Genomic DNA, 12,014 nt, shown 5'->3' with positions numbered 1-12,014 from the left:
CCCCTAAATCATACTTGGACCTAGAACTTACATGTTCAAGTATATTTACTTACACACCTAAGCAGTGGCGGAGCCATGAATTTTGGGCAGTATGGGCAAAAATTTTAACTGCAAGTTACATGTGACATAATATATAAATAGTCATAACTTACGAATAGTGTACTAAATAATTAATTGGGCTCGGCCTGGACCATTGGTTATTCATCTAATTTTGCACATTTTGCACCTGGTTTTGTCTAAAAATCGGCTATTAGTTTGAGGGAGTTCAAAGAAAATAAGGGTTGAGCCCGGGCACGTGCTATGGCTAGCTGGGCCATGCAACCGCCGTGTTCCCTTGTCAATTGTCATCTTAAAATAAAAAAAGAAAACACGCAATGAAACAAATGGGTAATAGACTATAGATGGCCTGGAGGTGCACTACTAAGAACATCTATTTTCCTCGAGATATGCCATATATATATATATATATATATATATATATATATATATATATATATATATATATATATATATATATATATATATATATATATATATATCAAAAGAGAAAATCCAAGTAGGATAACAATCACAATAACAAAACTCAATAATTGCTTAGTCTGGATTTTTTACAAGCACATTAAGTAAACACCAAAACTGGAAATAAGAAGATGGTGATAGGAGAGTATACAAAATATATCTCTTTTGTTATTACAATCCAAAAAATCAAGAGAATGAAAGTAACATCGACACACCTATCATGAGGTGCAAAGCCGGTGCAATGTCCACATTCATAAATCACCTGGAATATACATTAACAACAAAATGCCACATTATCAACAGGATCGATAAATATAGATGCATGACTAAGGCATCAACTAGAATAACCTCTATAGCACAACACCTCTGGAAAAAAGTGTATGATTTCGTTTAATTTATTCATTATTTCAAATTATTATTTGTGTCGATGTGTCAGTGTCATGTTTCCGGTGTTTGTTTGATTCATAAAAAATAACTAATTTTCTATTTGGTAAAATTAGGGTTACAAATTAGGGTTACCTCTTGTGATGCTGAACGAATTTCGAATTCTTAGCGTCCTCCTCTGGTTAAAAAAATGACGGTAAATTAGGTTAACAAAATCGGAAAATAAAATTCTTCAATAAATTAAAAAAAAAATGGAGAACACGAAGATGATGAAGGCGATGGTTTATTTTACCAGTAAGACCGAGAGAGAACTTGGTGATTATAGTTCCGGTGATTGCGAATCCAACGACGAATGGCCAATTCTTCTTCCATTCTCGCTTGAAGAAAACTGGCCATGGATCGAACTTTCTCATTTTTTTTCTTCGGTTTTTCGATGGTAATGTTAGGGGAAAATGGGTGCGCCTCAGTTGTTAGTTGCAGTTGCAGCTTCTTGTTTGTTTGTTCTTTGTTGGAGTATAGGAGACGGCTTCCGTTGAAAGGTGTCCATCTACATGGGCCCAATACAAACTTAATTGGGCCTCCGAACAAACTACGTAAGTGGCGAATTTATCATGGAGGAATTAACATATGCCATCCCTCATTTTATACATGCCACCCTTCAAGTAGTGCGTTTTTAGGAAATTATCCTAATAAAATGCTGGATTTTCTGAAATTTTCGATACCGTGCTGGAAATTTTGTTGGATTTACCAATTTACTGTGTCTGATGCTTTATATCCGAAATTTTAAATTTTCGGTGTGACTTCCGTTCATAAAATTATCGGAAATTTCAAATTTCCGATAATATTGGGATTTAATTTTTTTTTCTTTTTTTAAACTTGAATAAAATACATGGTGAGATAAGGAACCGTCTTAATATATAAATAGAATAAATGTCATACATAGATGCATTACAAAAAAAATTACAATCACTTCCGTGACAATTCTTCCTAATGTCTGAACCGACTCGCATATGCTGATTCTCATGCTTTTGCATCAATAGAATAATTATTCCTTCAACGATTAGTGACAAGAGGTAATTGACAATCGAATCTCAACTTTACCTGAACCCAATGGTTACCGTTGACAAAACCAACAACATTGATTGTATGTCGACTCGTGTATGGGGGTGGAGCTGTGAGAAGCGGGAAAAATATTATGTTCATTTTCATGAAAAGAGAAACAAATACAACATTATATCTAGAAGCAATAGGGTAACCCATATCTCGAATCAACATAGTTACCCTGAACACCCAAGTGTTTTACGAGTAATGAATTACTAACATAAGAGACAGTGTCATAGAACAACTTGGAAAACAATTCTTCGTGTTGATGGATTTGATTATGCAATTGTTCCCGAACATCATAACCTGCATCTTGCCCTCGTCCTAATGCAGATGAAATACAATGGAAACCACAATTTCCATCTGGTTCAACATCAATAATGTCATCGATGTATAGATGAAAGAAAGCAAGAAACTGTGACAAGTACTCGCCTTTTGCGGAATTGATAGAAGGTTGCTTACCAATCGACATGGTTGACGATTGACTCCCACTTGTTATGCATGATCTCTTCGTAGTTTGACTCCCCTGCGAAGCATCAATATATTCCCACTGACTTGGATCACGATGCACATCACTTTCCTCACCTTTTATACATTTCTTAACTCCTCTCTTTGGCTTGTATTTCACTAGCGGTGGACACATTGAAGTTGTGGATGGATAGGCTAGATCACAAACCTCTCCTTGCTTGCACCAACAAATTTGACTCTTTCTAGTTCCTTTCCAATGAGTTGTATACATTGTCTTGAAGCAAAACTGTGTAATTTAAAATAGAATAGGGTGTTATATCAATGCTCAATGTTGACAATACTTTTTGAAACGACACTCTTATGGAACCTAGCTGCAACTTCAACACTGTGTTCGCAGCATCCCAACTTGCACATAAATCACCACGACTTATAGTCAACATGTTCTTCAGTCTCCAATATGCAGACTCCGCCCTAGAAATCATCAACACATTAAATAAACAACTCACAAATTAACATAAACATATTTCCTGTTAAAAGAATGTACTGTTAGTTGTTGTGTTCCCTAAATGAGTGACTTTGTTAATTCATGCAGCAACAAATCTTTATTTATATGGTGTTAACCATGTTTCTTTCACATAATTGACAAATGATGGAACATCACCACAAACACTCTCGAAGTGGTTCAAATGTACATCAAATTCGTCTTCTGTATTTGAATACATCATGTTATTGTCTTTGTGATTTTCATGCCAACGTTTTTTGAAATATGAAACATACACAGCAAATGAGACGCATTTGGATACACAGAATCAATGACATTCATTAATGCAAGTTCCCGGTCTGTCACCGTGACATTTGGAAGCAATTTCTCAAAATATAACTACTCTTTAAGCTTCTATAGTGTCCATGTGAAGTTCTCCTCCCTTTCATGTTCCAAATATGCAAAAGCAACTAAAAACGTCAATTTTGTTGATGTAACCATATTCAGCAACCAGCTCACTCAACATATTTTTAAGATGGGAAAAATTAAAATGAAAATTCTTACCTATTTTTTTTGTACATGCAATCAAAAATCAACACCAGAGGAAACATATTCAACAACTTGACAGAGTCAGGGTGTGTTCAGAAGATATCAGCCACAATATCTGAATTCTCCTTATTTTTAGACCAACACATATATTTCTCTTGGTGAATAAGGCTCAATAATATTTGCATTTCTATCATTGCACCTCTCTTGCCCAGTTTGTATGTTGCTCTAGCTCGTTATATCTGGGTAATACTCGTGAGATTTTCATTGTCTTCGTCTTTTAAAATAGACACGATGTACCTTGGTGCCATATTGTACTTCGTCATGTCATTCACAAACTTTCTTTCATCATCATTTAGACGGCCCAAGATGTCATAACCGACCAAAAATCCTTATCTAGTTTATGATTGTGCATCCCACATTTAACCATCACCTTCCAATCAATACCTCTCGAAACAGATCTCAGCCTAAATGAGCATCTAAGCTTCATAGTATAATTGCCATCAGAAGGGGCCGCAACTTCATTTTTCTTTTTGTAATTTCCTCCTCTGTCACAGCCCATAATTAATTTGTCCTTCCTCCCTCGCATCCATTAGCAGAATCGGGTCGGATTGTAACAACAACAATACCATGACTTTTTCCAATTGAGCGTGCTCATTATAAAACCTTATCTCGTGATTCAAAAATCTGACAATCACAAAAACGTATAATTAAATAACTTCATCAATTTATAAAAACAAAAATAAATTGTGTATGAAGTCAAGTAAACATACTGTATATGTGCTGAAGTACTGTGTAAGATCAGTACATAAATTCGTAGAAGAAGCTGAAGTTACTGGTTTAGGACCGCAAAGATATAAAACCTCATCTGCCATACCGGAAATTTCAGATTTTAAAGAAATTTATTGTACACACCGAAAATTTGGAATTTACGGTATTGGTTTTCTACCAGAAATTTGTGAAATTTCCGGGACGGGGTAATGAATTTTGTAAAATTACTGGAATTTTTAAAATCTCCGATAAATCGCACCGAAAAATTTGAAATTTCGGGTAAATGGATACCGGAAATTTGTAAAAAACAACGAATTTCTGGCATCGGCCAAAAACAGATACCGAAAATTTTCTATCAGGTATCGAAAACTTGTTTTTTGGTGATTTTGGCAACAATAATTTTTTTCAAAAAAGGTAAAAGTTTTGAGTAAATAGTGTCAGGGGCATTTTGGGAATAATGTAAAATGAGGGATGGCATGTATAAATTGGGGGGTGGGATGAGAAATTCCTTTATCATGCTAGCTACCCACCATATTTAATCTTATATTCTTCTATTTTTATATGAGTTTAATGGATATGCACTTACAGTGAAAAATAGTTTTACACTGTCATCCAATGAGAATATATCATTTTGCCATGTCATATAAATTATTTAAAATTTTTAGTATGACTTGGCATAATACATAGTCGTCATTGATTGACAGTGTAAAATGCATATACCTTTTTCCCTTTTTATATAGGCAAAAATATTCATCCCATTATTTTATTTACTTATTAAAAAATTATATTTGGTCGAAAAATTTTACTTTTAAGAACTCGTAAAAAACCAAAAATCTTGCATGAAATTTTTTGAAAATGGTGGACTTTATGCAATTCTACCAGATATTTAAAAAATCGGTACGAGTTTTTATCAATTTTTTTGAAAAATTCAGTAGTTTCTAAAAAATTGTTGCATTTTTACCAAAAAAATTTAAAATTTGATGCATTTATATCTCATATTTTTTAGAAAAATGGAATTTTTGAGAATTTTTTAAAAATCTTATGCATTTATACTATATTTTTCCAAAAAAATCCGGTATTTATGGAGAATCCTACATTGCCTATGCAATGTTTCGAAAAATCTGAGAAAGATAAAAAACTTCCAGATATTTTGAAAATTTTGGTATATCAAATTTTTAGCCTAGTGGAAAAAATCGGTAGTTCAGAATGCTTCATTTGTGTGGTCTAGATCCTGATGGTTCCCCTGCAAATTTTACATAGTTTTTCTCCATTGACGATGTATGTTTTACTTCCATGTTTTGTTTTTAATTTGTTTAATACTTAATAGGCTTTTGATATCTTTGGAATTGATAATTTATTTAGTATAAGGTGTAAATGACAAATATTTATCTCTCGAGCTTACATGTTAGCATTGATACAATCCATTGGTAAACGACATGGTATTATTGTTGTTACTATTCGTTCTGGTATCGCATATGGGATCCGTGCGAGGAAAGATAAATTGATTGTGAGTTGTGAGAGAGAAGGAAACTACAAAAAGAAGAATTCTTCTTATGAAAATTATAGTATGAAAGTTGAATGTTCATTTAAGCTTATATCTATGTCAAGTGGTAGCAGTTGAAAGGTTATGGTTAAGTGTGGGTTTCACAATCATATACTGGCTAAGGACTTAGATGACCATGATGTATTAGGTCATTTAAAAGATGATGAAAGATAGTTTGTGAGTGACATGACCAAATACAATATGGCTATCAGATACATAATTGCTACTTTGAAATATAGAGATCCAAAAAACCTCACGAGGGTTATCCAGGTGTACAAGGAATATATATATATATATATATATATATATATATATATATATATATATATATATATATATATATATATATATATATATATATATATATAAGACGAGTTAATGGTAAAAATCATTTCTTGAATATAAATAGAGGTCTCATTTCCGTTTCGGGCAATTTCCGTTTCGGGCACACCTCTTGAATATAAATAGATGTCTCATTTCTCATTTCAAATCATTCAGAAACATGTTTTGACATTATCTCTTCTCTCCCTCTCTAACTTTTTTTCACTTTCTCTCACTAGATGTTATAGCCAAATGCTTTTATGAAGAAAGTCTCTTTGTGAGTGAGGTTATTTAAGTAATTCTGGAAGAGTAGAATTGTAAAATTCACCAAGGAAGTGTTTTATATACCTTGGTTTTATAGTGTCCAATTAGGGATTATTTGTGGTTAGAAGCTAAACTCGACAAAAGCTCTGGTTGGGGATTGTGTGATCAGTTCCTATTTAGGGTGAAGATTAGCCGATTTTAAAATCTTTCTTTGGTTCTTGGTTAGTGTAACACCTCAATTTACCCCGTCAAATATTAATAAAATCAAATAATTCACAAATTCATCCAATAATTCACAATCATTTAATTAAATAATTAATTAAAATAAACGAACATTACAGTTAGCCTGTTAAAACCAAGATTGGTTGAAGATTAGTCATTATAAAAATCTTCCCCTGGTTCTTTGTTAACCTGTAAAACCAAAATTGGATGAAGATTAGTCATTATAAAAATCTTCCCCTGGTTCTTTGTTAACCTGTAAAACCAAAATTGGATGAAGATTAGCTGGTAGTAAAATCTTCCTAGGTTTGAGATCAGCCCATTTAAAATTTCAGAGGTTATTTGGTTGTCCTATTAAACCAAAATTGAGCTCAGATTTTTTTTGGAACTTGAAGACTAACTAATACAAGGTTCAGGTTCGTGGAAAAAAGACTAACCACTTTAATCCACAGTTGGGAAGAAACCTTGGCCACTTCATGCTCATCAATATTTTGAAGAAAAGACGCAAACATTCATATATACCGACTTGTAATATTTTGGTTGAAGGTCAACCACCATTTCCTTGTATAAGGGGGTTCGTGAGTCTTTCCTACTAAAAGCCCTCAAGTATTATCGAAAAATCTCAAAGGAATATGTCATTTTTGTTTTGGACCGAACCTCTATAATTCCCTGTGTTCTTCTTCTTCCCTTAACTTTGATTTTCTGTTATTTATTTTTCGCTGCTCAAACTTTTAAAATGGTTTTAAACTTTGATTTAACTTGCCAAAAGTATTTTAAATCAAATTTTTTTAAACCACACAATTCACCCTTTCATATTGTGTGTGAAGTGTCAAGTCCAACAAGTGGCATCAAAGTCTAACTCTTGTTTAAGGATTAATCGTCTCAGGAGGAAGATGCCTTCATACATAAGTTCTTTTTTAAATTCACCATGAGCATTTGAAAATAACAACTTTTTTATTTGGCAAACTATATTCAAACTTTTTCTTAAAAGTTTAAATTATAATTTTTGGAAAACAATTATAAAAGACCCGATTTACCCCTCTTATAAAAAACAAACGAATTGTGTGTGAATGTAGTGCGTCCAAAAATATTTATAATTTAAATTTTATTTGATTATTATATTTCAATAATTATTATATGGGTATATATATTTTAATTATACTAGTTATTTATCAAAATTAAGAGCTTTAATTGATTAAGTGGTCAAATAATTTTAAAAGACTAATTATATTTATATTTAGTAATTAATTAATTAATTGGATATGACCTCAAATATGAGTGGATGTCAGGATGACCCATTTAAAATAATGAGAACCCTAATTGACCATCATCCTATATATAGGTTATGGTCCCCAATATACCAGACATAGATGGTATACATTTTCTCCTCATCTGAAGAGTATTCAAGGCATATAAGTCATCTGGTATTCGTTGTTTCTCTTCTAATTTTCAGAATTACCACCAACATAATTTTTTTCAATAGATAAATATTTCTGCAATCTCTTCTCTCATATACTAACATGTTGTATATCCTCTAATTATATACATGTCGATATTATATATTCTATTCTGCACTAAAGTATATGACATAATATGTAGGACATGTTTGATTAATTAATTTTGATTTAATTTTTAATTTTATATATATATATATATATATATATATATATATATATATATATATATATATATATATATATATATATATATATATATATATATATATATATATATATATATTAAGAGTAGTTTTGGTTGAGATTATGGAAAGGACAATCCCCTTTACTTTTTGTTCTTTTCAGTTAGACTGAACCTCATGGGATTTTTTTTACATGAATGTCACATTTTAAAAACAAAAATACTAAAGTGCCATGTTTTGTATTTTTTTAAATCAAAATACCACTTTTTGCTGCAAGCTCGACCATCCATTGGCTGAGCCATTGAAGGAGCTTGTTTTTTCAATTTTTATTATTATTTAAATATAATAATCAATATAATTAAATATTAATTAATATAATATAGTTTAAATATTTTTTAATATTTTAAAATGTTAATATGATTTAATAAATGTTTTAATTAATATTTTAGTATAATGCAATATTTTAATTAATGTTTTTAATTTTCTTATTATATGAATATTTTAATTAATGTTATTTATTGCATTGAAAAATAAAAATGCACACATCAAAATGATCGGTGCGTCACATAGTTCAATAAATATATTCAAAAATATTTGAAATCGCGAATAAAAAGTCCGGATAAACAAGCAATGACTGTAAAAAATGACTGCAAACGGAATCGAAAAAATAAAATGAATACACTGATATGACCTACGCGTAACGTAAATTCGTAAAATAGTCAGGTAAAAACCAAATGTCAAAAGATTTTTCCCACAAATCTTGTGCGCATGACGAATCATCTTTACCCAGTCAGTCTATATTACTCCCTCCATTTCATAAAAAGTGTCTTTTTCGAGCAATGTGCGGTTCTTAAAAAAACAATTAGTTTTGATTTTAATAATAAAAGTAATATCATTTACTAGAATACCCCTATTAATTATAGTTGATAGAGTAGTTGAATAAAATGATAGTTAATAATAAGGATATAGTAGTGAAAAATAATAATAAATACTACATTAGAATTATTTTTGAAACCAATAAAAAATATAAATGAGACTCTTTCTATGAGATAGAGAGAGTAATTAATATTCTATTTATATTAATTAATACATTTTATTTAAAGGTGATTTATATAAATTGAATATTAACTAAAAGTAGACTAACCAGTAAAGACAGTTAGCCATGCGCACGAAATTAGTGGGCAATTTTTTTTTATCTCTTGATTTTTATCGAATTGTTTTACGAATCTACGTTTTAGGCTTAAATGCAACTTTGATCCCCCTATTTAGCTATTTTTTTGATTTTGATCCCCCCATTTTCAAAACCACCATTTTAGTCCCTATTTTAAGTTTTCAGCTTGGAATTAGTCCCTCAGCAAATTTGGTGTACAATTCAAGTGACGTGGCGTGATGTTATATGAGCCGGCATTTTGAAACAAAACCCACGTCATTTTCCTCCATTAAAATCACTAATATAATATAATAATGAAATATTAATTATGGAAATTCTTTTTTCCCAATTAAATTTAATTAGAAATTAGGGTTTTCTCATAATCCATTCATTACTCTGAAATTTCCCAAGAACCATAAACACAATGAAGAGAGGAACAACGAACAACCCTAAGATGCTGCGAGAAATTGTCTGAAATCGTCTCGTTCTCGTTTTCATTTTCACGTTGTTCGTCTCGTTTTCGTTTTCATTTGACATTGTCTAAAGAACCCTAAGCGGTCCTCTGCGTTTACTGAACTCACGCTGCGAGCCTCTGCGTTTACTGAACTCACGCTGTTCGTTTCATCAGTTGAAGAAATGTCGACCCCAAGCTTCGTTTCCAGGTAACTCTTGGTTCGTCATTTTCACTAAGACATTCGGTATTTGTTTATGATGTGATTCAGATACTTAATTGCTTATGATGTGGTTGCGATTCTGAATTGTTTATGATGTGGTCCCAATTCTGAATTGTTTATGATGTGGTCCCAAATCTGATTTGTTTATGATGTGGTCCCAGATTATGTGGTCCCAGATTCTGATTAGTTTAAGTTGTTTGATTTATAAAGTGTTGAACATGTCACGTGAGTTAGTTGTGTTCTGTTGCAGGCCATCCAAAAGTCAATACGTGAGACTCCGAATACATCATCGGGGAAGTTTTGTCGAAAACCCAGTGAAGCTATATGTTGGTGAGGTTATTACTGAGATGGATTGGGACTGGGATGTGGACTACCTGTCTTATATGCAAATTGAAGAATTGATCAAGGCTCAGGGGTATTTTAACATAAAGTGTGTGTGGTATTGGAATCCAGCCTTTTCATTTTCCCGTGGACTTAGGCCGTTGAACAATGATAGCGACGTTATAAGGTTTGTGGAAGACGTTAGAGGATTTAAAGTCGTTGATATTTACGTTGAGCACAAGGTTGAAGAAGTTAGTATTGATGATTTTATGTCTGAGGAGGAAGTAAATGTGGATGTTGAGGTTAATAATGAGGTGGAAGTTAATGTTGAGGAAAATGTGGAGGTTGAGGTTGATAACGAGAAGGAAGTAAATGCTGAAGAAAATGTGGAGGTTGAAGTTGATAACGAGGTGGAAGTAAATGCTGAGGAAAATGCGGAGGTTGATAATGAGAAAGAAGTAAATGCTGAGGATAATGTGGAGGTGGAGGTTGATAACGAGAAGGAAGTAAATGCTGAGGATAATGTGGAGGTGGAGGTGGAGGTGGAGGTGGAGGTGGAGGTTGATAACGAGAAGGAAGTAAATGCTGAGGGTAATGTGGAGGTGGAGGTTGATAACGAGAAGGAAGTAAATGTTGAGGAAAATGTGGAAGTAGAGGTTGACAGTGATAGTGAATCTGATCCTGATTATAAGATGAGCAGTGAGGAAGATGAGGAAGACGATGAACCAAGAGCAACAAGGCAAATGATGAACCAAGAGCAAGAAATACGCTGCCTAGAAGTCTACAAACTGTCAAATGTAAAAAATACGGTAGTTTTGGCCATAACAAACGGACGTGTAAAGGAAAGAGAGCGGCGGAGAGAGCAATTCCTAAAGGTGGAAATAAAAAGGCGAAAAAGAAGGTTGACAAAGTGGCTGGACAAACGGTCATTGAAGGAGGATCCCAAGCACCGCCATCAACCCAAGAATAGTTACTTTGCTGTTTGTTATATTCTGTTTGTTAGCTATTTTGTAATGACCAAACATTTTGGGTCATTTTTAAACTGTTATGTGGCTGGGTTTGTTAGCTATTTTGTAATGACCAAACATTTTGGGTCATTTTTATACCGTTATGTGGCTGGCTGGCTGGCTGGCTGTAATGTGTCTGTTATACTTTAAAAATTAGGCCAAATTATGGTGATATTATGGTGCCTTTTATGGTGTAAATTATGGTGATATTATTGTGTAAATTATGGTGATATTATGGTGCTTTTATGGTGTAAATTATGGTTATATCATGTGCCAAATTATGTGATATTAAACTGTTACGTAGCTTTTAACGTGAATATGGTGCCAAATTAATGTGTAAATTAAGAACCAACAACAACAACATAAGAATATAAGACCTTAATACATTAACAAGAATATGGTGCCAAATTAACGTGGCAAATTTTTCCTATTTTTCATTAACATTAAACCTTAATACATTAGAACCAACAGAACCAACAGCAACATAACAACATAATAATACAAACACCATACAAATGTCTTGCAACCAACATGTTGAAGACAATTAGAAGACAATTAAACTACAACCTACAACAACATCAGAAGAGAAATGTGTTGCAACTAATT

General features: G+C 32.3%; 1 protein-coding gene across 2 annotated transcripts; it reads right to left on the bottom strand.

Annotated features, from left to right (window-relative positions):
* Positions 1–562: 562 nt before the first annotated feature.
* LOC131607009 (ATP synthase small subunit 6-A, mitochondrial-like) lies at positions 563–1,419 on the bottom strand. Of its 2 annotated transcripts, XR_009285159.1 has the most exons (3): positions 1,196–1,292; positions 1,039–1,081; positions 563–781 (listed from the first exon to the last, which is right to left on the bottom strand). XR_009285159.1 is itself a non-coding variant. In XM_058879074.1 (2 exons), exons 1-2 carry the CDS (start codon positions 1,314–1,316, stop codon positions 1,035–1,037), a joined length of 168 nt encoding a protein of 55 aa, XP_058735057.1. In that variant the 5' UTR covers positions 1,317–1,419. The 2 variants fall into 2 exon arrangements, 1 of the variants encoding a protein (XP_058735057.1); XM_058879074.1 differs by lacking the exon at positions 563–781 and having other exon boundaries at positions 1,035–1,081; positions 1,196–1,419.
* Between the last annotated feature and the right edge of the window lie 10,595 nt (positions 1,420–12,014).

The sequence above is a fragment of the Vicia villosa genome, linkage group LG5, assembly GCF_029867415.1.
Source record: "Vicia villosa cultivar HV-30 ecotype Madison, WI linkage group LG5, Vvil1.0, whole genome shotgun sequence".
Lineage (NCBI taxonomy): Eukaryota > Viridiplantae > Streptophyta > Magnoliopsida > Fabales > Fabaceae > Vicia > Vicia villosa.
Note: the sequence above shows the minus strand (reverse complement) of the source record. Positions and strands in the feature narration are given on the sequence as shown.